General features: G+C 43.2%; 1 protein-coding gene across 5 annotated transcripts in view; it reads left to right on the plus strand.

Moving 5' to 3' along the window:
- MSRA (methionine sulfoxide reductase A) overlaps positions 1–27,776 on the plus strand; it is a 374,565-nt gene that overhangs the window by 188,006 nt on the left and 158,783 nt on the right. For all 5 annotated transcript variants that reach the window (XM_069576740.1, XM_069576743.1, XM_069576742.1 and 2 more), the window contains one exon: positions 1,190–1,309. In XM_069576740.1, coding sequence (XP_069432841.1) covers positions 1,190–1,309 — 120 coding nt within the window. The remainder of the gene's footprint in view (positions 1–1,189; positions 1,310–27,776) is intronic.

Genomic DNA, 27,776 nt, shown 5'->3' on the forward strand with positions numbered 1-27,776 from the left:
TTCTTTTAGCTCTGTCATCAGATCTAACAGATCTAGTGATTGTTAAAGTAGGAGGCATATGTTAGTTTGATAACTGTTGTTCTACCCAATATTTTAATTATATATGTCTTAACAAAGCCAGGTAAAACTTGAGTAAGGCAGTAATCTTGTTTACGTCTAGAAATTGACCATAGAGTAGTTGTGGAAGTTTAGAAATTCATAGTAGAAAAAGGAAGATTCTTTATCTGGAGACAAGGAAATGTAATGCAACATTTTAGATGAGTGTAAGTATGCGCATTCTTGGGAGGTAGGTCTTAGTTTTCATCATACATTCAAAGGAATCTAATACCTAACCACTGGTGTGAGCACATGTGTGCTAGTTGAATGGAAAACCACTTCTGTGCCTTTATTCCCTGCCTTCCTCTGTCTCCTTCTGTATTTATCATATTCAGTAATTGAACTCAGAAAAATGTTCTTTTTGGTGAGCAGTGATTTATCACGTGCAAGTTTCTAATGAATTAAAAAAAATTTTCAAACTGAACACACGTGTGAAATTGTTAATCAAATACTGTGTCAAGCTGTTTTGATCTGGGGGATGTTTTCCCATTTAAATCAGTAATTTAGTGTTACCTTCCTTTGTTAGATTTTTAAAGAAAGCCTGACCAGGATACTGATCATTAAATAAATTTCTCCTGTTCCTACAACTTATTATGTTTTGACAAGTCCATAATGAACTGAGTGTGGAAATCATTCACCAAATGCAGTTACCCTTTTGCTTTATTATTTCAAAAGGTATAACTTTCCAAACTATTAAAATTTGAGGGTTTTTTTTTTAAGTTTTTACACAACTAAAGCAAAGAGGATGAGATGATTAGAAAGCCTCACTGACTAAATGGACATGAATTTGAACAGACTTGGGGAGATAGTGGAGGACAGAGGAGCCCAGCGTGCTGCAGTGTGTGGGGTCGAAAAGAGTGAGATATAACTTAATGGCTGAACAACAGTAACAAAAGCAAGGAGACATTCTGTGAAAATAACCTTAAATAAAATTCTTTTTTAGTTAAAACTCTACTTCTTTAAAAGATAAAATCTTACTCATGTTTGATTACCAGATAACAAGAAGAACTTTTTCCTAGTGTGATAGGGCTCCTGATAGGCAATGACTGCCTTGTTTTTGATAAAGGACTAACCAGTATCATGTTTTTCTTAGGAATGGGCTGTTTCTGGGGAGCTGAAAGGAAATTCTGGACCCTGAAAGGTGTATATTCAACTCAAGTTGGTTACGCAGGAGGCTATACTCCCAATCCTACTTATAAAGAAGTCTGCTCAGGTAGGAAGACTTTCTGGACTTGTCTCTGCTGGCAGGTGACAGGATCTTCAAAATGGAAATAAATTTTTGTGTGTTTTTTTCAGTTTTCTCTTGCCCATTTCTATAAATATAGTTGCTAACCTTTCACTTTGTATTTTTAGAAAACAATAGACTTTCTACAGAATGTGCCATGTAGCTTTTCTTGAAGAAAAATTACCCTGAAACGTAATCTCTTAAATGATCATTTGTTACCTTATGATTCTGTGGGTCAGCAATTTAGACTACGTTCAGCTGGATGGTTCTTCTGCTGATTTCATCTGGGTTCATTCATGGGACTGCAGTCGACTGTTGGGTTCCCTGGGGGCTAATTGGTGGTAAGTGGCTTCATCGTATATCTGGCAATTGCTGCTGCCGCCACCTCTTCTTGCCTAGGGTAATGAGGATGATGAGTATGTCTTCAGCACACTGGGTAAATTCACACGATGGTGGATGCAGAGTAAGAGAGAACAAGCACCATTCTGCTGGTACTTTTCAAGTTTCTGTGTCTCATTGCTATGGCCCGTTTGACGACAGCGGGTCACATGGTCTAGCCTGGAGTCTGTGTGTTTATAGGGAGATGTGAAGAAATTGGGACTGTTACCACATCATTCTATCACCTGGGACAAGAATATCATCTGCCAGACTTCTTTCTTGAGGGAAAACCACTAATAATCAGGCTATACTGAGGGACTGGCAAACTGTGGCTTGCAGGCTAAATTCTGCCTACTGTCTATTTATGTAAGTAAAATATTTTTGAAACACAGTCATTTGCTCTTTGTTTATGTTTTCTGTGAATGTTTTCATGCCACAGTCTCAGAGTTGAGTGGATGCCTCTGAGACTATATGGCCTCTGAAACCTAAAATGTTTATGATCTGGCCCTTCACAGAAAAATATTTGCTGACCTGGATAGGCAGATGCTTCCATGACATACTCTATCTCAATTACCAAACTATCTTTCTGAAATTTGTTTTGTTTTATTGTTTCTGGCCTTTGAAGATTTTTTTTTTATCTTTCTGCCAGCATTTAAAACATATTATTTTTCTATTTTAACACTTTATTTTTCATTTTAAAAATAAAAATGGTGTATATTTAAGATGTAAAATGTGATACTTTGGTATACATAGTGAAGTTATTCTAATAATCAAGCTAATTAACATACCCACCTCCTCACAAACTTTTTTTATGTGTGATGAAAGCACCTTTGATCTATTCTCTTCGACGATTCCAAGTATATACTACTGTATTAAGTACAGTCACCACACTGTACATTGTATCTCTAGAACTAATTCATTTTACATGAAGGAGAGTTTGTACCCTTTGACCAAAATCTCCCCATTTCCCTGGTAACCACCGTTCTACTCTGCTTCTGTGAGTTCAATTTTTTTAGATTCCACTTCTGAGTGAAATCGTACGATGTTTGTTTTGTCTGTGTCTAGCTTATTTTGCTTAGCATAATGTCCTGCAGGTTCATCCATGTTATTGCACACGGCAGGATTTCCTTCATTTTTAGGCTGACTTGTGTTCCATCGTGTATGTGGCACGTCGTCTTTTTCCGTTCACTGACAAATACTTAAGATTGTTTCCATACCTTGGCCATTTCAAATAATGGTGAATAATGGTGAATAATTTTAAATAATGCTGCAGTGAGCGTGGGAACCCAGATATCTCTTTAAGACATGGATTTCTCTATCTTTGTATATATACCCAGAAGAGAAGTATATGAATCATATGATAGTTCTGTTTTTAATTTTTTGAGGCACATCTATACTGTAAAACAAATTTTTAAAAAGAATATTTTATTTACTATCTTAAACAGTTCTTAGTAGAGTTCATCTAGCATAGAGTCCATCACATTGACAGAAGTAGGATTTTTAAAAATTTGTAAATAGTTTTATTGTTTAAAAATAAAGGTTCACATTGGTGTTATCTGTGGAGGGCCCTATCAGCTCTTTAAGGGCACTGAGGATGAGGCAGGGAGGAGCTGGAGTGTAGGAATTCGTTCAATAATGAGCGTGTTAATTTGTTTGCTACAATATGCATTCTGGTTTTGACGTGAGATTTGAACTGTGCAACTATGAAATTATCATAAAAATATTCCTATTCTTATTTTTCTTCCTTCTGGAGAAGAAGTGAAATATTCTGATTGATGCTGAGAATATGGAATATCAGACAAATATGTTAATGGTTAATCTTTTTTTTCCCCCTTGGCTTCTGTTTCAAAATGAAGCAGCTTATGCAGAACTATAAATAGAGAGTTTCAGATGAACCCTGGAGATTGCCCAGGTGTATCCTCTTAAGTCTTAGGAATGGAAATGAATATATTCCTTCTTATAATTGCAGACACAACTTAATAGCTTAAGAGAAAAGGTTGCTAAGATAACATCCAGGTATCTACTGCTTACGTTGTTACCCTCTACCAGCAAAATGTTAATCAGCAGTTAGAATATTGTGGTTGCTGTTTGCTCAGACTCTCTCCAATTAAGTTCTTCACCATAAGAAGAACAACATGATAATTGCCCTTTTGTTGAATTCCTACTGTGTGCCAGACACCATTAAGTAGCTTGTGCTCAGTCATGTCCAGCTCTTTGTGACCCCATGGGCTGTAGCCCTCCAGGCTCCTCTGTCCATGGGATTTCCCAGGCAAGAATACTGGAGTGGGCTGCCATTTCCTCTTCCAGGGGTCTTCCTGACCCAGGGATTGAACCCATATCTCCTGAGTCTCCTTCATGGCAGGCAGGTTCTTTACCCCTGAGCCACTGGCCAAACAGTGTACAAGCGCTTTTTTCATCTTCTTTTTCCATTCAGTCTTTCAAACAGCCCCATGAAGGGTCTCAGCTTCTGTGTTTTACAAAGGCAGTGTTGAGGCTCAGAGAAAATAAGTGACTTAGCCAGGGTCATATCTCCCGACCTTTAGCCCTCAGCTCAAAACTTATGCCATTGACCGTGGTGTAAGTCACCCAGCTGTCAGCATGGCCCAGCCATTCTCCATCCACCTATTCGTGCTCCCCTCCTTCCTACGTTTTCTTTCATGTATACTTTTGAACCTTTTGGTATGCTTTTTCATGATTACTGAAAGGAAAATAGCAAGCAGTCTTTTGAGTCTTGCTGATGTCTGCAAGGAAAAAGGAAAAAAAAAATCCCTTTTAAGATATAGTTCACGCCGACATCTGGCACATTAGAGGCCTGTAGCAATGGTGAAATACCGAAATCACGGAGGTTGGTAAAGAACTCTATTTGATGTGAACACTACCTGCTAAGTTAGTGGTGGCATCCGGAAGCATGGTTGTCATGGAAACTTGTTCCTGATTGGAAAAAGATAGTTATAGGGTCTTTTCCAGACACAGAAGGAGAGATGATTTCTTTCCCCAGGCTTTTTGTTGTTGTTGTTGTTGTTCTGATCATGAAAAAGAAAAACAAAAAGGCCTAGAGAGGCTGTGATGGAAAGGTCTGTCTGGCCCAGAAGTGATGGAGCCTTCAGATCTGTGGGAGTATCAGGGAAGGAGAACAAGCAAGGTCCCCAGCTAGAGTCATTATGGTAACCAGCTAATTAAAGGTTTTTGACCAAGGAGAGGGATGGGGAAAACAGAAAACAGGCTGTACTGGTTGGGCCTCCCCGCTGGGGCCTGGGGTGCTCAAAGCCTTGTTGAACAAGTTAGCCCTGGGTGGGTCTGCCTTGCAGGAGAGAAAAACCCAAGCTCTGATAAGATGTATAATCATTGCTGAGGTTTCATGTGAGAGAAACACTAGTCTGTGCTCTGGTGTTTGCGTTTATTTCAAATTGCTTACTCTTGTGTTTGCAGTTAGGCTTGTAAGACATTGATCACAACCAGGAGTCTTTTTAAAGGTGTTCTTTCCTTCCTTCCTCCCTATCTTTCTTCTTTCCTTTCAGAAAAGAAGCCTAAGGACCTGGATTGTGTGCCACCCTCCTTCCCTCACAGAGCAGGACACCTGAGTCTGAGGTGCCAGTGGGTCTCTTGGGGCAGGTTCCAGAATTACAGGATTCACACTCAGGAAGGAGTTCTCAGAACCCATGAAGTTAGCTCCTATTCCCTGCTGCCATGAACGATCAGCTGGGAGGTGCTTCCAGCAGTCAGGGCTTCTGTCCGAGCTTCCATGAGTATTGTCTTGATGAACAGATCAGTGATCACAAACCGTGCCACCAGAACCACGTTATGAAGTTGGTCATGCCCGCTTGCTAGTGGGTATGCACATGACTGTGAAAGCAGTCATATACCCAGACAGGCTGTATATTAATGTCTGACCGGTGGGTTTCTGTGTGGCTATTGATGGGCCAGCAATTCAGAAACCTGACTGGAGTTGTGCCTAGGCACGTGGAAAAGACCTGTGACTTCTGGTAAGAGCCAGGAGAGGAGGTAGCCCCCATGGGGCCATTCATTAATGATTCCCCAGTGGGTCTGTTACATGTTGGGTGGTGTGTGTGCATCTGAAGCCTGATACACGTAGAAATCCCTGGGGAAAACAGTTGCTCGGGTATTTGCAAAGTTGCCTTTTAGGAATGAAGTGTAAAATAAACCTGTAACGCATCAGAGCTGAGATAGGCAGTCTCTTAGAAGAGAGCTCAGCTTCTGGGTCTTCAGGACCTCCGAGTAACCTGATAGCCGGCCTGGGAAAGGGGAGGTCCTGCTGCCTCCCACCCCACATAGGTTGCTCTGTAAGGTTTGGCTGCTGGATAGACTCCCAGAGCCTGAGGCCATGACACTTTTAAGTTCTATCATTAACTGCACTTGATCTGATCAGCACCCTATAGAAACTTCTCATCTTTTGTCCTCCTAGGGAGGTTATTTACATGAAGAAAGAGCATGGAGACAAGGCCAGCCAGATAGTTCTAACGCTCATTTCCAATCCAATAGATGCTATCCTGAGATGTGTGTGTCAGGCTATTGTGAGTTTAGTCTACACAGGCCATTCTCTCCATATTGGATTAACCTTGTTAAATTCAGTGTAGAAATGGAATTTGGCCTTTGAAGCTGAGAGTCGGGAGCCTGGTCGCCGTGATTTTTCCAAAGGCTGTGGTCTTTGCATTTCCTTACAGATCCCCATGTCCCTCACACATGTCCATCATTTCATTTAAACCTGATTTAAGAGTGACCACCCTCTTGTAATAGGCACTTAAACTTCCCTTTCTCAGATTCATTAGTTAACACTGGAGCTCAGAGACTGAGAAACTTACATCTGCCAGGTGTTTGGTTTTTTTTTTCTTTTATCTGTGTTTATTTATTTTATTTGCCTTTATTTGGCTGTACCAGGTCTTAGTTGTGTCCCTCGGGATCTTTAGTTGTGGCGTGTGGGAGTTTAGTTCCCTGACTGGGGATCGAACCTGGCTCCCCAGAGTTTGGAAGTGTAGAGTCCTAGCCACTGGACCACCAGGGAAGTCCTTGCCAGGTATTTTAAGCCTGAACTCTGAGTCCTCTGAGAGCTAGCCACCACCAGCTCCTGCACCAAGAACCCAGTCTCAGCTTGGATGCAGGGTAGCATTGCTCACGGTCACCGCAAGGCTGCTGCTGCTCATCTGTCCGATCTGTCTCTAAGAGATGTCCTGAAAAGTCTTAGTGGCCGTCATTCTGTTCCTAAAATGATTTCCAAGGATTCATTCATTCACATGGTGTCCCTTAATAGCTGAGTATATGCCTGGCACTGGAGAACCCATAAAAGCCTGGGCGGGCACAGCCAGGAGGAGCCTCAATTTCGTGTCGGCTTTCTTGTATGAATTAAATTCACCATTGATTGGGAATGTACCATATATGCAAGACTTTGTACTAGGTACTCTGTATCATTGTATATGAAACAGAGTTGAAAAATGCTAGTACCTGTCTGCCAGAATTCTTTCTCTGTAGTCAGATGAAAGCTTGATCTTTCACATTTAAAGAGTTGTGCTGACCCTGGTTTTACACACACACACGTACACAAATACACACATGCATACTCACACAGATCACACACTTGTTATGCAAACCAACTGATTAACTGGCATGCTGTTGCTTTCCTACATTGATTTTAGAAGTAATTGAGCCATTCAGTGTCTTGAATACCCTGATAGAGAATTATCCTTACATTTTATAATCACGACGACACAGATGAAAATATGAAAAGACATTCTGCCATGGGTAAGCATTCTGGGTTAATTTCAGTGCATTAGCCTAATACACAAATAACCCCATTTCTGGCAAGAAAACCCAGGATGTTCATTCACTGGGTAATATCTTTTCGTATTTTGCTTACAGATGTTCAGAACAATTCCATGTTCATTAGTCTATTCAAAAGCTTTTAGAAATCTGCACAGCCAAGTGGCACCAAACCCAGAAGCATGAAAGGGGCTGTGCAACTTTCTCTTGTAAGAGAGATCTACACAGTCACCACAGAAACTCAGAGGCCCAGACCTGTTTCTTTGTCATCAGAAGACTCTGGTGGATTTTCACACGGTGCATTTGGTAGAAGTCTTGAGCAGGTGCCGGGGCTTGGGAGGAGCAGGGATTGGGAGGGTCCTGTCACCTCCCACTGTGATGTCCATGCCGAGGCCATATCACTCTTTATCCTCAAAGAGTTGCATTTCTTACAAAATGGGGGTGTTGCTGATTTATGAAGCCCATATAGTTATGGTGAGGTTCTTATTTGAAAATCAAATCCTGTCGTATTGGGAGTAGCAAATCCAGGACGTACACTTTCTGTGACTCCAGCTCTCGGGCATATTAAAGGTAAAAGCAATGGGTTAGGAAGCATCACTTGGCAGGGTCATGGGCTCAGCGCACGGAATGTGTGCATGACACAACAAACAAAAGCCGATGTCTTCTTTTCCTCTTCTGTGTTCTCAAGAGGTCATATCCAACCCCCTCTGCAAATGCAAATCCTAGTCTCCTCCATGCTTAAGAGCTCTAACAAAGCACTGAGTAATTTTCCCACTAATAGAAGAAACTTAATATACTTTTTTAGTTCGACTTAATTTCTGAAGTGTTTGGGTGGATGTACATGTCTGTGTATCTTGCGTGAGATTAATGACCCCGTTCTTTTCCAAAGTAGCAATGAGTTCTGCTATTAGCAGATTTTACCAAGCAACATAAAACTCTTTCTTAATTCCTTGCAGACTACATTAAATCTCTCTTTAGTGCATAGTTAAGTCTTATTGTACTCTTTTCAGTGTCAGTCAAGGTAAATTACTAAGTTATTGACATATCCCTGAAAATGCAAGAATTCTGCTCTTCAGGTTCTTGCTATAAGCAATTTGATCACTTTCTGCTCCTTTTATATTAGACGTAATATTAACCTTGAACTTGCAGTAGGCAGGATGAAAATGCTTACCTCTCTCAAACCACCAGGCAGAAAGCAAACCCTGAGGCTGGGGTCCTGTGACTCCTAGTTATAACCCCTAGGACCAAATACAGCCTGTCCACTCATCATGCCCTTTTAAGTGAGGATGGGAATCATGATTTCAGAGTGGATGTGGCTGTTGAGTTTGAGAATGTTAAGATTTCAAGAGATCATTATTTTTTGTCAGCTAAGTCCTGGTTATCATTTCAGTGAGGCTAGACTTTGTTTTCTGAAAAATCAAGTGCTGGGATTTTTTTACCAGTCAGTTTGTATGTTCTGAGAGCTGGATGCTCTCAGGGCTGAGTCTGGGAGCAGCCAGGAGCAAAGCTAAGGGTGTGACAGCAAAGCCCACCGGAGCCTCTCCTGTTAACCTGTGTGCTGGCATCTCTCATTTCCCTCAGCCTCGGAACAAAAAAGGAAGTCATCCGACCAGTGGGTGTTACTGCCTCGCCCTCTTTCAGAGCTTCCCTAGGTCTGGTTTCCAGTCTGGGCTGTGGAGCTGCAGGGCCCGTGGAGTTGGGAACAGTCTGCAAATTGATTTTGTCCACCAAGCCGGTCCCGAAGACCTGACGAGCCACCTCTCTCACGCCTACTCCTGACCTTGAATCTGTAAGAGAGGTGACATTGTGAAGATGATTGACACATTCATGCACTCTTTCTGAACTCAGAGAAGCTTTCGGTCTTCACAGTATGCTCTTCACCCCTGGCTTCCAGAGCCAGAGCGCCTGTACCTGGGCAGAGGCTTGACCAAGTCACATGGCCTCTTGGGCTCACACAGCCGCCATGCTAACAGGCTGTCCAGAGTTCCCAGGGTTGGAACAAAATAGACTTGAGCACCCTTTGCTAGAGATATTTCGAGTTTGCTACAATAATTCAATCCAGCATTAGACATCACAGAGGAGGAGGAAGATATTTCTATAGCTTCAAAGGGCTGACAACTGGCAAGCACCAAGACAGGAGGCAACACAAGGTTCCTCAGGTTCATGACCTTCCCTCCTTGCTGTGTTCAGTGGCTGAGGACTCCTCTGTAGTATTTTCTGCTGTTTGTCATTTACGAGGAGAGTTGATGAATGAATTTTGAGGCTTTACAGAGTCTCTGAAGATATTGTATGTTCAGTATATTCTTCTTAATGTCCTTGATGTTTTCATTTTCTCTAGCTTGTTTGACTTTTCCATCACCTCTCTCCTTGAGCAGCTTAATTCATGGTAGGGAACAGGTGTGGTGGTCAAAGGTCAATAGACCAACAGACTCCAAGTAGTTACATGAGTCAGTATTTTGGCATATCTGATGTAAAATTTGAATAGGCCATTTAAATGGAAAATAAATGAGAAGGAACGATAGTAAAAACATTATACTCAGCCAGGGAAATCCCATGGATGGAGGAGCCTTGTGGGCTGCAGTCCATTGGGTCGCTAAGAGTCGGACACACTGAGCGACTTCACTTTCACCTTTTACTTTCATGCGTTGGAGAAGGCAATGGCAACCCACTCCAGTGTTCTTGCCTGGGGAATCCCAGGGACAAGGGAGCCTGGTGGGCTGCTGTCTATGGGGTCACACAGAGTCGGACACGACTGAAGCAACTTAGCAGCAGCAGCAGCTGCACTAGAAATAGGTTGTTCTTTCATTATTTTGGGGATTATATTCTCAGAGATTTAGGAGGGAGATGAAGATGAATTTGCTATAGCAAGCAGTTCTTAAAACATAATTGCAAAAGCAATTGATGAATATGCCCGCATCGTTATTTTCAAATCACATCTAATGGAGTCGTAATGTCATATGAGGGAAAAAAACCTTAGAGGGGGGTTGAGCTGCTCGAGGAATTTTATGTAATACTTTGGGTCTTAATTACTTCATAATGACTGACAATTTTTAAAACTTGAGAATGAGGTTTCTTTCTTTCTCTTTTTTTTCATCTAAGTGACATCAGAAATAAATATCTGGGTCAGTTGTTGCCCCATATACCAAGGTAAAACTGCAAGGGACTCTTATGAAAACACGGGTGCCCATCGTGCAAGCGACTCACCCGGTAGAAACAGGGCAGCTTCAGGAGAGGCCACTGCTCTGTGCCAGGCCAGCCTCGAATTTGCTGGGGCCTCGTCAGCGTGAGTCAGTCACAGGCCTCTGAGTCCCCTCAGCCGTGAGCCAGGCTGTGCTTAGTAACCCCTGCTCTCCGATGCATGGAACTGCAGGGTCCACTGGGGGCGCTGAGAGGCAGAGCTGACCCCAGTCTCTTCAGTCTGCACATGGGAGCCAGCCCCCTGGCTCTGCGGCAAAGGCTTTCTGGGGAGATTGCTCACCTGTAGCAGGGTCGGCCCCTCTTATCTGTAGTTGTCTCCTTCATCTTCTTCTCATCGTATTCTCTCCCTGCTTCTCCTTCCCTCCTTTGTTTTTCTCTTTCTTTCCTCCACTTAATGATAGGATGCTTTATTTACTCCAGTACTATTAATGTTACAATAGTCCTAAAAAAAGTCACAAGAACTAGTAACATATATGGTGCCCATCTTAGGTTTAGGACAGTTTATAACATAAAATTCTCAACAGATATTATTATAATTGTTGTTGTTCAGTCACTCAGTCGTGTCCGACTCTTTGCGACCCCACGGACTGCAGCACGCCAGGCTTCCCTGTCCTTCACCATCTCCCAGAGCTTGCTCAAACTCATGTCCATTGAGTCAGAGATCCATCCAACCATCTCATCCTCTGTCGTCCCCTTCTCCTGCGTTCAATCTTTCCTAGCATCAGGGTCTTTTCCAGTGAGTCAGCTCTTTGCATCAGGTGGCCAAAATATTATTATAATAGTAGCTTATATTATTCCTGGTTTATATAATCTGTGAAGCATTTCCGGTGACTGAGCTTTGTTACAGGTCTGTGAATAGAGTAGCATTGTCACTCATGCCTGTAAATGTGCAAAGCCCTCTGGAGAAGAAAGTTACTCATAGTGTCACCCAATAGTTAGAGGTCCCGCCATCTCTTCTGATGGCATTTCCTTTGAAGAAAACAGAGTTTGTTTTTCAGACCATCTCCTTCTAAGCTTTTTCTTTATCCACTTCCAATAAATGCATTTTCACACACCTCTCGAGCATTTTAGGATACTTCAGAATATATTAAGTGAGGAAGTTCTTGTAGGAATAAACTCAGTTCAGTTCAGTTCAATCACTCAGTCGTGTCCGACTCTTTACGACTCCATGAATTGTAGCACGCCAGGCCTCCCTGTCCATCACCAACTACCAGAGTTCAGTCAAACTCATGTCCATCGAGTTAGTGATGCCATCCAGCCATCTCATCCTCTGTCATCCCCTTCTCCTCCTGCCCCCAATCCCTCCCAGCATCAGAGTCTTTTCCAATGAGTCAACTCTTTGCATCAGGTGGCCAAAGCATTGGAGTTTCAGCTTTAGCATCATTCCTTCCAAAGAACACCCAGGACTGATCTCCTTTAGAATGGACTGGTTGGATCTCCTTGCAGTTCAAGGGACTCTCAAGAGTCTTCTCCAACACCACAGTTCAAAAGCATCAATTTTTCGGCGCTCAGCTTTCTTCATAGTCCAACTCTCACGTCCATACATGACCACTGGAAAAACCATAGTTTGATTAGATGGACCTTTGTTAACAAAGTAATGTCTCTGCTTTTGAATATGCTGTCTAGGTTGGTCATAACTTTCCTTCCAAGGAGTAAGCATCTTTTAATTTCATGGCTGCAATCACCATCTGCAGTGATTTTGGAGCCCCCCAAAATAAAGTCAGACACTGTTTCCACTGTTTCCCCATCTATTACCCATGAAGTGATGGGACCAGATGCCATGATCTTACTTTTCTGAATGTTGAGAACCATCTTTAAGCCAACTTTTTCACTCTCCTCTTTGACTTTCATCAAGAGGCTTTTTAGTTCCTCTTCACTTTTTGCCATAAGGGTGGTGTCATCTGCATATCTGAGGTTATTAATATTTCTCCTGGCAATCTTGATTCCAGCTTGTGCTTCATCCAGCCCAGCATTTCTCATGATGTACTCTGCATATAAGCTAAATAAGCAGGGTGACAATATACAGCCTTAACATACTCCTTTTCCTATTTGGAACTAGTCTGTTGTTCCATGTTCAGTTCTAACCGTTGCTTCCTGACCTGCATATAGGTTTCTCAAGAGGCAGGTCAGGTGGTCTGGTATTCCCATCTCTTTCAGAATTTTCCACAGTTTATTGTGATCCACACAGTTAAAGGCTTTGGCATAGTCAATAAAGCAGAAGTAGATGTTTTTCTGGAACTCTCTTGCTTTTTCGATGATCCAGCAGATGTTGGCAATTTGATCTCTGGTTCCTCTGCCTTTTCTAAAACCAGCTTGAACATCAGGAAGTCCATGGTTCACGTATTGCTGAATAAACTAGAGTTTAGCAAATGGTTTATTTAAGAATTTCTGATAGTCTGAAACTATTTAGGTGAACTTGACCTATAGAAACATGGATTTCTTTTTCTTTTCATTGAGCATATCTTAGAGGTCATCTGTTTCAGTGATTGGTAGAGCTTTTGATAAGCATTCAAATATTTTCTTCTGTTGAAGATTTTACATAGAGGTCTATTATTAAAACACGATGTCCAAGATAAATACTCTGATTAGTGGGGGAGGGGTGGGCTCCCTCTACAGAAGGGTTTCCGAGGTAACTCAGTGGTATGAAGAACCTGCCTGCCAATGCAGGAGATGTGAGTTCAATCCCTGGGTCAGGAAGATCCCCTGGAGAAGGAAATGGCAACCCACTCCAGTATTCTTGCATGGAAATCCCATGGACAGAGGAGCCTGGCGGGCTACAGTCCTTGGAGCTACAGAGAGCTTGACACAACTGATGGACTGAGGACACATGCTCCCCCAACAATGTCCTTGTTCTTTAAGTCAAGAAGATGCTTCCTTGGGGCCAAGTTGGAAAGAAGTTGAGGAACAGGGACAGCTTCACTCTGGGCTGAAACATACACTGAAAAGGCGAAGGCCTCCCAACCACATTATACACTAGAGGAGAAGGCCTCCTGATACTTTATGCACTAGCGAAGAAGACCTCTTGACCACATCACACATGAGAGGGGGCTCCCCTTTCTGACCACATTATACACTCATGCCTGCTTTGAGGCTACACACTAGAAGTTACAAAGTTCCTGGGATTGTCAGGGAGATCATCCAGAGATAAAGTGCTGGAACACGTTCGAATGGGGCCTGTTATTCTCTGCCTTCTCAGAAATGTACTTAGGTGCTGAGATGTCCCCAGGAGCCTTAAGAGTAGACATTGTTGTGTGAGTTCTGAGTCTTGTAGCAGGGGCCCAGAGCCTCCAGTTTCTTCTAGTCATTTGTTCGTGTCCATTTGCAGTTTCAGCTCTGGCTCCCTGAGCATATGGATTTTAAAGCCTTCCCTCCCCTTCTCCTTCTTGGAGGTAAGAAACTGTCGGCTACTGTTGTACCCAGTCCGCTGTCTGCACACCTGCCTGGCTGCTGAAGGGGAGGTTGACAAAAAGTCATAGGCGCCTGAACTTGTGTATCTTTGTGCACAAGAAAAAAAAAAAAAAGAAAAATCTGTCACCTTGTTTAAGGTTTCTTAGTTTGTGTCTGGTGATTTGAAACTGCTCCAGGGAAAACCATCTGTCCACCTTGGAGAATCAGGTTATAAACTGGCTAAGCCACTTACTGGAGGTGCAGGTGAGGTCGTCATGGGAAAAGGCTATCTGTTTTTGGCTCTTTTGGCTCTAACAGTTTTTAATTAATAAACTTTATTTTTTAGAGAACTTTTAGGTTCACAGCAAAATTAAGAGGAAGGTACTCGTATACACTGTGCTCCCACCCCGTGGCTTCCCCTTGTTACCACCCCCCTCCATATGGTACATTTGTCACAGTTGAGGACCCTACATTGACATGTCCCTGTTACCCAGTTTGGACAGAGGTACACTTGTATCCAGCATTGTAGTGTGACACATAGTATTTCTTATCTTCCATTCTCTGACTTTGCAAATTGTGGCTGCTGCTCTCCTGGGTTCTTCTCTTTGGGTTTGTAGCTTTGCCCTGCTCCCTGGTGTTCCTGACATTGGTGCTTCAGGCTCTGCCTGGCTCACCCTTACCTCGTGCATGGATGGGTGGCTGTGTTGCTCATGGTTCGGCTTTGTTATACTCAGATAACCTCCACACAGAAGCTTCAGAAGGCAGTGGCAGGGGTGGGGCTAGACCTGTTTTCCTGAGATTCTGTAAGATTTGGAGGTTCAAGTAAAGAAAAAGACAACCTCCTTTCTTCAGCTTGTTTACATATATGGATTGGACACAAACACTACTGAGACAAAGTGGACACCATAGGATCTACCAGAATAAATGGCAAAGACATGGGAGCAGTCAGTGGCTGTGTGTAGGTGAGTCATTGATGGATGGAGCACACTCTGTAATTTGGTCCAGTTGCAGCAGAATAAGAGCTCTGCTTATAAGTGAAGAATCACACGTGACCAACGAGCAAAAACTACTTGGTGCCTCCGTGCCCAGGCCAGGTGTACAGGGCACAGAATTCCAGTTAGTGATGAAAGTGAAGTAAGTTGCATATAGCCCAAGGTCCATGGAATGGAGAACTGGCAACATTTCCTTAGCTCCTTAAGGGAGGGGAGTGGAGGGGGGAGGAGGGGATGGGGGAGGGGGAGAACACGTCACAGCACTAGCAGCACGTGTTGATAAGTGAGGCAGCTCCTAATGTGGACGGGCACAGATGGGCTGGCCACGTAGCCTGGAGTTAGGGCAACAGATGGACCATGCATCACATAAATTGGGTACCCAGGAACCCCAGTGCCTGCTGGGAAATCCAAGGATGCAGCTGGTTGACCCAGTGACACCATACCTGGGCAGAGGTAGAACTCGGGTGCCTGTGGTCTAAAAGGGAAGTGAATAACCCTGTGCACTGGTGGGGAGAAAAGCGAAATTCAGTAGGAATAAAGGAAAACCCATCATCGGCATGTGTGTTTAAAAAGTGTTCTTTGTAAGAGGACTGACTGTCTTTCATTTATCTTTACAAGACCTGGCCTTATTATATCACTTCCGAATGTTGTGATCATATGATATTCAGAGCACTGGAAGGGGAAATAATATTTGAGTATTTGATATATATGCACAGTATATTTGAAATAAACTTTCTTAATATTGAATTTTTACTCTAAGCACAAACTGAAAAACTAGTTTCTTGAAAAGAATGATAGAATGTGGTTCAGTTTTCAAAATACAGTATAAGATATAGAAAAGATTAAGCCTTTAAAAACCAAATAATATTAAATTAAAACAAAAATAATTCCGTGTGACTCCTCTTAAGTCACTTTAAGAGGGTGTCACAGTAGCTATAGTCAGCTCTGATGGTACTGATAACTTTTCCATTTGACGATAAAAATGAATGAAATGGCCTGTTTTTAAGCTGCTACATACTCAGCCTTTTTATATACACTTAGTAAGTGTACGCATTCATGTTGGGGTCTCTGTTTAGTTTAATTGCTCAGTCGTGTCCGACTCTTTGTGACCCCATGAACCGCAGCACACCAGGCCTCCCTGTCCATCACCAACTCCTGGAGTCCACCCAAACCCATGTCCATCGAGTCGGTGATGCCATCCAACCATCTCATCCTCTGCTGTCCCCTTCTCCTTTCGCCCTCAATCTTTCCCAGCATCAGGGTCTTTTCAAATGAGTCAGCTCTTTGCATCAGGTTGCCAAAGTATTGGAGTTTCAGCTTCAACATCAGTCCTGCCAATGGACACCCAGGACTGATCTCCTTTAGGAGGGACTGATTGTATCTCTTTGCAGTCCAAGGGACTCTCAAAGTCTTCTCCAACACCACAGTTCAAAAGCATCAATTCTTCTGCACTCAGACTTCTTCACAGTCCAACTCTCACATCCATACATGACTGCTGGAAAAACCATAGCCTTGACTAGACAGACCTTTGGTAACAAAGTAATATTTCTGCTTTTTAATATGCTATCTAAGTTGATCATAACTTTCTTTCCAAGGAGCAAGCATCTTTTAACTTTATGGCTGCAATCACCACCTGCAGTGATTTTGGAATCCCCCAAATTAAAGTCAGCCATTGTTTCCACTGTTTCCCCATCTATTTGCCATGAAGTGATAAGACCAAATGCCATGATCTTTGTTTTCTGAATGTTGAGCTTTAAGCCAACTTTTTCACTCTCCTCTTTCACTTTCATCAGGAGGTTTTTAGTTCTTCTTCACTTTCTGCCATAAGGGTGGTGTCATCTACATACCTGAGGTTATTGATATTTCTCCCAGCAGTCTTGATTCCAGCTTGTGCTCCCTCCAGCCCAGGGTTTCTCATGATATACTCTGCATATAAGTTAAGTAAGCAGGGTGACAATATACAGCCTTGACGTACTCCTTTTCCTATTTGGAACCAGTTTGTTGTTCCATGTCCAGTTCTAACTATTGCTTCCTGGCCTGCATACAGGTTTCTCAAGAGGCAGGTCAGGTGGTCTGGTATTCCCATCTCTTTCAGAATTTTCCACAGTTTATTGTGATCCACACAGTCAAAGGCTTTGGCATAGTCAATAAAGCAAAAAAAAGATGTTTTTCTGGAACTCTCTTGCTTTTCCAATGATCCAGCAGATGTTGGCTATTGGATCTCTGGTTCCTCTGGTCTCTGTTGAAGGCATTTAAATATTCATCACCTACTCTGTGAAAGTTCTTGTGTCAGATGCAGTGGGAGGCAGGAGAGATTAGTTTTTGTTTTCATGAAGGTACGCATACAAGGAAGCCTTCATGGATGGGCCAGGGGTACCATCTCAGATATCCAGCCCAAGTAAATAAAGTGGGAATAACGTGAGAGGCCAAAGGAGAGGGTCCCGGGAACTCAGTTAAATGGAGAGATGGGCTGATGTGTTAAAGAGATTGAAGTAAGAGCCAACTGGGGAAATGGGGGTCAGGCCAGTCCTCAGAGGTAGAGGAATCTTTAAACCCAGCTCTGAGAGTGTAGTATGCTGCCACTGGTGCTGGCATGAGGGGGGATTGAGTGAGTCAGGGGTGGCTGCTGGGGTCAGGTCATGGCAGACTGGGGGGTCTGCTTTTGATTCAGGAAACCTAGAGCATGGGGCGCTAGTGCGTACGTTTCACCTGTGGCTGATTGGATGGAAAGTCTGAATGTTCTGCTGGTGTTTACCCAGTTAAGTCCTGCCTGTCTGAGAGGCCAACCCATAGTCCAGAGTCAGACCCACTGCTCAGGTGCCAAGTGGCTGGTGGAGGAGAGCTTGACCAAACACCAGCTGGTGCAGAGAGAAGAAGGAGGCAAAGGACACAGGCTGGTCTGGGGCAGCCACACATAATCAAGGTTGATTCTTGGCTCTGGGGTACACTGGATGGTGATTCAGACAGGGGTATCACCGGGGCCTTCTGAGTGGCTGTCAGCCCGGGGCCTTCCCTGTCTTCCAGGTCTTTAGGCTGATTGGAAGGTCCTGAGATCATCACAAACTGATGACTGCCGGAATGAGTGACAGAACTGGAAGGGCTTGTGGAATCATTTCTTTTCACAGAGTGGGAAGTGAAAACTCAAGAAGGCCGCTGTCATTAACATTGACATTGTACAGTGTACAGCACTGACTTGGTCAGGACCGTCATCTTTTGTTTTTATATAATTGACATATAGTAGAATACACATACTTAAAGTATACCGTTTGGTAAGTTTTAACATTTGCAGATACAGTAAAACCATCACCACGTTGAACACATCCATCACCCTCAAAGTTTCCCCATCCACCTTTGTAATTCTCCTTTCCTGCCTTCTTTGTGCCCCCTTGCCCCCTGCCACCCAACCACCAGGACCCCAACCCCCCATGCCCAGGCGACCTCTGATCTGCTTTCTCAGATTTCTAGATAAATTCGCATTTTGTAAAATTCTATATGGAATCATATGCATACAATTATCATACATCTGGCTTCCTTCATTCAACATAACTGTTCTGAGATTCATTGGTTTTTTAAAAAATTTCTCAATAGTTTGTTCCTTTGTATTGCTGAATAGTATTCCAGTGTGTAGATATACCATGAGTTCACCTGGGTTAATATTTGTTTCAGTTGGGCTATTACAGATAACACTGCCATGAACATTCATTCCAAGCCTTTGTGTGGACATCTGCCTTTATTTCTTTCGGATGAATACCTAGAAATGGAATGACCCAGTCACAAGGTGCGTGTGTGCGTGTGTGCGTGTGTGCCCAGGCACTCAGTTGTGTCCGACTCTTTGAGACCCAGTGGACTGAAACCTGCCAGGTTCCTCTGTCTGCGGGGCGTGGTAGGCGTATATTCAGCTTCTGAAGACATTGCCAGGATGTTTCCCTAAACTGCTGTACCATTTTACATCCTTCTGATTGTGTGTGAGAGTTCCAGTTCCTCCACGTTTTCACCAGCACTTGGTGTGGTCAGTCATTTTCAATTTGAGTCATGCTAACGGGTGTGCAGTGATACAGCTTTGTGTTTTTCACGTGCATTTCTCTGAAGACGAAATGGCATTGAGTATTTTTTAAGGTGCTTGCTTGCAATCTGTACATCTTTCATAAAATTGTCTGTTCATACCTTTCATGTATTTTTATTAGATTATGTTCCAGTTTTAGAGTTTTGAGAGTTCTTTGTATATTACGATTACCAGTGCTTTATCAGATACATGATTTACGGGTGTTTTCTCTGAGTCCGTGGCTTGTCTTTGCATTCTTTCAACAGTATCTTCCAAAGATTCGAAGTTTTAAATCTTGATGAGGGCCAGTGTATCCATTGATGATTTGATGCATTTTCCTCTTAGATATGACGCTGTATCTAAGAAGTCTTTGCCTAATCCACATTCGCAAAGATTTCCCCCTGTTTTTATTCTACATGTTGGGCACTTTGACGTGTACATTTAGGTCTGTGATCCCTTTTGAATGAATTTTTGTTTATGTTGCAAGAACCCCCACAGTCTTGACAAGTGTGCAATATAGTAAAAGGCATGTGGCCTCATTATCCATATGTGGCTACAAGAATTTTCTACCAATGCCATCATGTTCCAATGCAAAGGTTAGCCATACATTAAATACGTACATCATTCAAAAAACACCCCCACTAAAACACACTGCCCAGCTTTCATAATACATTTGACGCAAGAATAATAAGGTCATTAAGGGCAATCAGTGTTTTGTTATATTCTTGATTATGTTCTTGATTATAGTTAGTTGTATATCTTGATATGAACATAGCTGGAGTAAGAAGTAAGCCTCATCCCTCTTACTGGGGACCAACATTGTCCTGGACTCCAGTTTAAAACCTTGACAACAGCATTGATTACACATTGTTTATCTGTCTCCCTCCTGTTGCAGTGATTATGGCACTTGAGAATTCCTGGAGAGGACGCAGTGCTCAATCACGTAATTATGTCCCAAATAGTGTGGGCACTCTTGCTGCTATTCATAGGAACAGCGCAAAGAGAAGTTTGTTTGGGTTTTTATTGTGGATATCCAGTGGGAGGAGAGGCTGTGGTGGCGGAAGGGAGCAGCTCAGAGATGGAAGCAGTTGATTTGGAGACTGACTGGGGCCACATGGGGATATCAAGGGTTTTGTTGTGCTTGTCTTGTAATTATGGGAGTAATTAGCACCATTCCATTGACCATAGTCTATAAGTGTATGACTCAGGTTTCACAGCACAGGACTGGAGCTGATCATTTCATCCCTGGGGATTCTTCATGGGCTCTCGTATTCTGCCTTTCAGACATGTGCTCCTAGCCCCTGGGATGTAGTTCCTTTCTGAAAAGCAGTAGAAGAATACCAAAGGGGCTGTTAGACTCGAGGTTGGCAGATGGAAGGTGTTCGTGTTCTGAGAGACCCTTACATCTGCTGGGGGACCAGGGGTAAGTCAGTGCTAGCCTCTCCTAATACCTTCTCTGCCAAAAAAGGAGAGGAGGACCTTTCAGTGTCCTCGTGGGCATGCTGGGAGAATGTGCTCTCCACCTGTAAAAAAAAATTACTTGCACTTTTCTTTTGGAGGCACCATGAGAACCAGTCTTCCCTCCTGTTCCCTCACCCCCACACCCAGGCCCTGAGGCTAGGCCAGCTCACCCTCCACCTCCCATTCCCCTTTATTTCCCTGTTGCACGTACCCTATCACAATGATGGCTTTTCTCCCTGCCTGGAGTAGGGGTTTCTTTAGGGGCCATGATCTCTAAATTATCTTTATAACCTCAGTTACCATTTAGTAAATGTTTGTTGAATCAGCAGCTAAATAGGTAAATATGAAGATGAGCAGGACATTCCGGTGTTAAAGGAACTCATTGCCTAACGCAGGAGATGGATGTGTATATGAGTGCTTGCCGCCCACTGTTCAGACTACAGCAGCAGTGCATTGATTTATTTTTAAACAAAATGGGACCACTTCATTCTCATCTGACTAAATAGCTTCTGTTGACACTCAAGACATTTGGCCGGACAGTATGTAACCGAGAAATGGTTTCTAAAAAGAGTAGAAGAGAGAAAGGGAGATGTTCCTCTTTCACTCCAGTCTGTAAGTCTCTTATGTCTGTGGTGCCTCCCTCTCCACGCCCTAGGTTAGGGTAGCCCCTGCCTCCAATCCCTTGTATATTCTCACAACACCATGATTCTCTTTTCTGACAAATCATTTGTTTCCCGTGTGCCTCGGCAGCTGGCTTGCTCACTGCTCTAGCCTTTCCATCTTTCTGTTGCTGTCGTTTAGTCACTAAGTCGTGTCTGACTCTTTCGAGATCTCATGGGCTGTAGGCCACCAGGCTCCTCTGTCCATGGGATTTCCCAGGCAAGAATCCTGGGCTGGGTTGCCATGTCCTTCTCCAGGGGATCTTTCTGACCCAGGGACCCTTTGTGTCCCGCATTATAGGCAGATTCTTAACCACTGTGTGTGCGTGCTCAGTCGCTTCAGTCGTGTCCGACTCTTTGCAGCCCTGTGGGGTGCAGCTCACAAGATTCCTCTGTCCATGGGATTCTCCAGGCAAGAATACTGGAGTGGGTTGCCATGCCCTCCTCCAGGGGATCTTCCCCACCCGAGGTTCGAACTCACGTCTGCCTTCGTCTCCTGCCCTGCAGGCGGGTTCTTTACCCACTGAGCCACCTGGGAAGCCCTCTTTACCACTGAGCCTAGTTCAAACAGTAAACTCTGCAGTTGCTGTTGAATACTTGAGTACATGTGCAAAAATGTTCTGCACCATAAAGAACTGAAAAAAAAAACCAAAAAACAAAAAAACCAACCCTGATGTCAACAGTTGTAGGCCATGACTTCTTTTATACCCGTCATGGGCTTTCAATATGGCTCTGTGACCTAGGATTTCCTCTGAGCAGGACCGTGGGCTGACCTTCTCCACAGGTCACCGTAAACCATTTAGCGGCTCTCCAGATACCATGCTGAGCTGACCTATTGAGGAGAAGTATTTCCTGTCTTCCTCCTGGAATCCAGGTACAATTGAATTTCTTTGCTTTATCACACAACTATGTAGCAGAAACCCTTTCCCACCTCTGGGGACCCTTATCTTTAGCTTTCTGGAAAAGATGCAGCTTTACACGCCATGGCGCAGGCAGAGACGGCAAACCCCACACGCACTCACAGGTGCTCTGTTTCCGCGCGTTCATTTGTCTCCAGGTTTGAATGCTTCTCCAGAGTCTTTACTGGCAGCTGAAAATAGAGTTCTAGCCAATGTAGATGCATTGTTACCACAAAATGCAATTTGCTGTCACACGTTGTGTTCAGATAATGGAAAAGAGTAGAATTCATCCAAACAATTGTGCTCAAACAATTGTGCTCAAAGCAGTGATACCACGGAGTGAGCCATGCTTGGTTTTTCTGAATCATTTAAATGGTTTCATTGTAAGACAGCCCTTTGTCAACTATTTTCCAGTGGGAAAATAAAGGCTCAAAGGAATTTCTTTTCTTAAAGAAACAGAACTTTGAGCAAAATCAGGACTACATCAGGTTATATAACCATTTATGAAAAAGGAAGCATGTTACTGGTGACAGGATCACTTTTCAAGTTGGAACAGCGTTGTTAATTCTTGTTGGCTGGATGCTTCAGGCATAGGCTAGTGTGGACGCAGGAAAGTGTTACCTGTGGGGAGGCAAGGGCACAGTGACAAAAAGCATGGGATTTGAGGCAAAAGACACGGCCATCAGCTTTGCTGCTCTCGCTTGCTCTCTATATGGTCATGGAAAGATCGTCTTTACAGCTACCCTGTGGGTTTGAGTTTCAAAGAAGATGACGCGCATGTGTAGAGTATTGTTTAAACAGTGGAGGAGAGAGATTTTTTCGTTACTATAGAAGTAGTATATTCTTTTTTAAAAAACTCTGTTTTGTATTGAAGGATAACCGCTTTACAATATTGGTTTGGTTTCTGTCGTACATCAAAGTGAATTAGCCATAGGTATACACGTGTCCCTTCCCTCTTGAACCTCCCCCCGCCCTTTTCCACCCCTCTAGATAGTTGCAGAGCCCCTGTTTGAGTTCCCTAAGTCAAACAGCAACTCTTCATTGGCTCTCTATTTACATGTTAGTGTGTATGCTTCTGTGCTATTATCTCCATTTGTCTCGCCCTCTCCTTCTTCCCCCGTCCCCACGTCCATAAGTCTGTGCTCTATGTCGGCGTCTCCATCACCGCCCTGCAAGTTGGTTCATCAGTGCCATCTTTCTAGATTCCATATATATGTTTTACTATACGATATTTATTCTCCTGTGAGAAGGCAATGGCACCCCACTCCAATACTCTTGCCTGGAAAATCCCATGGATGGAGGAGCCTGGTAGGCTGCAGTCCATGGGGTCGCTAAGAGTCGGACACGACTGAGCGACTTCACTTTCACTTTTCACTTTCATGCATTGGAAAAGGAAATGGCAGCCCACTCCAGTATTCTTGCCTGGAGAATCTCAGGGATGGGGGAGCCCGGTGGGCTGCCGTCTGTGGAGTCGCACAGAGTTGGACACGACTGAAGCGACTTAGCAGCAGTAGCAGCAGCAGCAGTGAACTGGAAAACTTGACATTCAAGCTTCACATTGGAGATTTGGTCTTTCTTTTCTTTTTCTATTTTTTGGCTGCACCTCACAGAATGTGGGATCTTATTAATAGTTCCCCAACCAGGGATTGAACCTGTGCCCACTGCAGTGGAAGAGTGGTATCTTAACCACTGAACTGCCGGGGAATTCCCTGGTCTTCCTTAAATTTGACATTATCAGAAAAAAATGGTTTGTTATATATATATATCTTTGGAAGTTTTACTTGTATAGCAGATTCTAAAATAAACATCTGCCTATCAATAACTATTTTTGCTTCAAGGTGATTCACTGAGTTGCAAAATTCAAAATAAAGGGCACCCTATATCCTTTGGTCGAGGGCCATGTTTCTATTTGTTTTCCATAGAAAGATAACAAGTAATAACAAGTATGTCTCTCTCTCTGTCTCTTTTTAAAGAAAACACATAGAAAAAATAATGTATAACTTACCCATTGCCTTATCCATGTAATGGAAATGTTAACTCAAGTTTAATTAGAGAAAATGATAAAGAGAGTTTTGCTGATTACAGACTGGCAGTTTGAAGGCTGTCGCACAACAGATTCATGCTTTAAGACCTCGCTCAAATACAGATTCTATAGTAAAGTCTCCACATGTCTATTTTATGTAGATTTATAAGCCTGTGTTTCAGTCTAAGCTGTTAAGCACCTTAACACAGAAGTTGTGTCTTACTTGTCTCCCAATCACTAGAGACTAATCTAGGAGCTGGCATGAAACAGATACCCAGTAAATGTCTGCTGAGTGAATTAATGCAGTGCTCTGCAGTAGGTCTGGGAGAAACTCCACAAGTTAGAAAGTACCGCATTTTAATGTTCTAAATTTAAATATGACTCTAGTCAGAGAATGGGTTTTAGGATTGATATAAGTAACCATGACGGATGATGGCCTATTCAACCGTAGATTAAATAAAAGCAGAATTATCAAATTCATTCCTTTTTTTTTTTTTTTTTAAGTTTTTGGCTGTGCCCTCAGCATGTAGGATCTTAGTTCCCCAACCAGGGAAACCCTGGCCCCTGCCCTGGGAGTGTGCAGTCTTAAATATTGGACTAGCGGGGAAGTCCTCAAAGTCATTCTTAAAGACAATTTGTGTACAGATTTGAGATTACAGTTATGACCAAGTTATTAGTCAACAGAATCTGTTTGTCTGTTGTTTTAGTCTAAGTTATGGTGAGTTATCTTACCAAATTTTATATGAATATGGTTAAAAAAAGCAAAATAAAAGGAAAATAAATCAAAATAAAAATCAAAGTAATATTCCTTTTCCTTATTCTACTCTACCTTAAATCCCACTCCCCAGGAGTCTGTACCTTATTTTGGCTGTTTCTTCTTCTCCATAAATTAGAATAGTAATTTATACACTCAGACCTTGCGTTACTGCAGTTTGCTCTATTGTACGTTGCAGATACCGCATTTCTTACAGACAGAACGTTTGTGGCAGTCCCGTGGCAAGCTAGCCTGCTGGTGCTGTTTTTTCCAACAGCTTTTGCTCACTTTGTGTCCTGTGCCACATTTTGGTAGTTCTTGCATTATTTCAGACTTTATCATCATCATCATCATCATCATCATCATCATCATCACTGTAATAATAATTGCTGTGGTGGTCTGTGATCTGTGACGTTACAATCATTCTGGGGCACCATGAACCGTGCCCATCCAAGATGGCAAACTTAATAAGTGTTGTGTGTGTTCTGAATGCTTCACCAATCAACCAGTCCCTGTCTGTCTCCCTCGCCTTGGACTTCCCTGTTCTCTGAGATGCACAATAAAATCACAGCCTGATACAGAGAATTGGGGGCTGACGGTATGATCCTGGAGCTGGGGCCAGCTGGATTTAGTGGCTTCCTGTCTGTGGATGCACCCTCATGAGCCTTGTGAGAGGAAGCTGTGCATTATTTGAAACTTTCTCTTCTTCATCAGCATCATCATTATTATATTTGCTGTGGTGATCTGTGATCAGTGATCTTTGATGTTTTTATTGTAATTGTTCTGTAAGTGTCTCTTCCGTGCTCCCGGGTGGCAAGGTTTAAAATCACGGCATCTGGCCAAGAAGGGTATTTATACCTCCATTGTCGCAAAGTGGGAGAGAAGGGTGACTTTGGAGCTAAGTAGCAATGGCTTAGTAACTGCTACTTCTATCAGATCCAGAAGCCTTCCAACATACTGTTGTGGTTAAATTCCAAATGCTCAGTCAGAGGCCTGGGTGTGTGTGGTGGGGGATGGGAGCACCTTGCTTTCAAATAAAGACCTGCCACGTGAAGTACAAAGTCATGACTGCATGTTGCTCAGAGGGAATAAGACTAGTGAAAGGGACAGGGAGGCAGATTTTGGCAGATTCCCTGAGGAACTCAGACGCTTATCTCCAAATGTTACAGTTATCTTGTGACTGAGAACAATGAAACACAGGCTAGGGTGATCCTCGGTGAAGTTGTGGGGGTTCACCCAGGATAGGGGGTGGAGCCAGAACATCTCCAAGGACTGCTCCAATCTAGAGAAGCCATGAGCTTTTCCGGAATACCTGAAGTGTGTGTGTTGTGTGAGGTGCTAGCTATTGTGTGGTATTGTGTCTGCCCACACATACCCCCACTTACTTACCTATCGGCGCATTATCCATCCATCTCTTTTGAGTTGCTTTAAAACTCAGTGAAGTTATTTCACTCAATTAAAACTCATATTATTTGGACCAACGTTTATTGGTTTGCTTCCTAGGGCTATTACAATAATATTGGAATTAATTGACGTTACATATAAATATGTTATTTTCATTTGGTTTAACTATTAGAATAAATTTTAATTGCTATCTTTTCTATTCCAAATGCCCTTTTTTCTAAAAATTTCTTGTAATACGCCAAAAAAGCAGGAGTAATATTGACAGAATATTACTGTCATCAGAATAAAAGCACATATACCCAAAGCACTAAGATGAGAAAACACAACATATTGTACCATAAGGACTTCCCAGGTGGCTCTTGTGGTAAAGAACCCACCTGCCAATGCAGGAGACATGAGACAAAGGTTCAATCCCTGGGTTGGGAAGATCCCGTGGAGGAGGGCATGGCAACCCACTCCAGCATTCTTGGCTGGGGAACCCATGGAGAGAGGAGCCTGGCGGGCTACAGCCCATGGGGTCTCAGAGTCAGACACGAGTGAAGCCACTTAGCATGCATGCATGCGTTGTACAATAAACCAAGTGATTCTAAGGTAACTCCACACCAAAGTTTCAGAAATGGCGCCTACAACTGTTGAAGCAGAGGAGCTGGGATCAGGACCGAGGTCACTGTTGTCCCTGAGGGCGTCTTTTTCTTAGTTCAGGCCTGGTCTCATGATTTTACTGTTTGAAATTGGATGTGTTTTCCTTTCCAACATATGGGGCTTGTAAAAAGTTGGAGAGCTACAACAAATGCAATCATGAAAAACTGTTCCTTGGTAGAGGCTCTTCTTTGTTCAGTAGCGAAACAAGTAGCAATAATGATAGTAATAGGAGTGAGGGACAAAAAGTGAAAGTGTTAGTCACTCAATCGTGTCTGACTCTTTGTGACCCCATGGACTGTAGCTGGCCAGGCTCCTCTGTCCATGGGATTCTCCAGGCAAGAATACTGAAGTGGGTTGCTGTTCCCTTCTCCTGGGGATCTTCCCAACCCAGGGATCAAACCCAGGTCTTTTGCATTGCAGGCAGACTCTTTACCACCCGAGCCACCTGGGAAGCCTGTGAGGGGCGGAACTAATTTTCCATCCCAGGCATACTGGTCCCAGAATCCCAGCGCCTACCGTGCAGCGGCGTCTCCTGATTCGATGGAGAATGTGTACGTGTGAGGGACGTTTGGAGTCGGTCAGCTCTGCTGTTGGCAAACCATGTAACAATGGACTGGGACCTTGGTTCGATTCATGAAGAAAGTAGGGTCCAGTGAATAAAGTGAGTTGCCCAGCATCACACAAGCAGAGCTGCACATCTGGGATTAGAAATTAGAGCTCTTAATTCACAGCCTAGAACTTGGGTTTTGTATGTTTGTTTTTGAACTACTTTTTCAGTTAGTTGCATAGAAAATTGTTCAGATAAATTGCTCAGGAAAATCAAATCCCCCTGCGGCAGACCCGT

The sequence above is a fragment of the Ovis canadensis genome, chromosome 2 (genome assembly GCF_042477335.2).
Source record: "Ovis canadensis isolate MfBH-ARS-UI-01 breed Bighorn chromosome 2, ARS-UI_OviCan_v2, whole genome shotgun sequence".
NCBI lineage: Eukaryota > Metazoa > Chordata > Mammalia > Artiodactyla > Bovidae > Ovis > Ovis canadensis.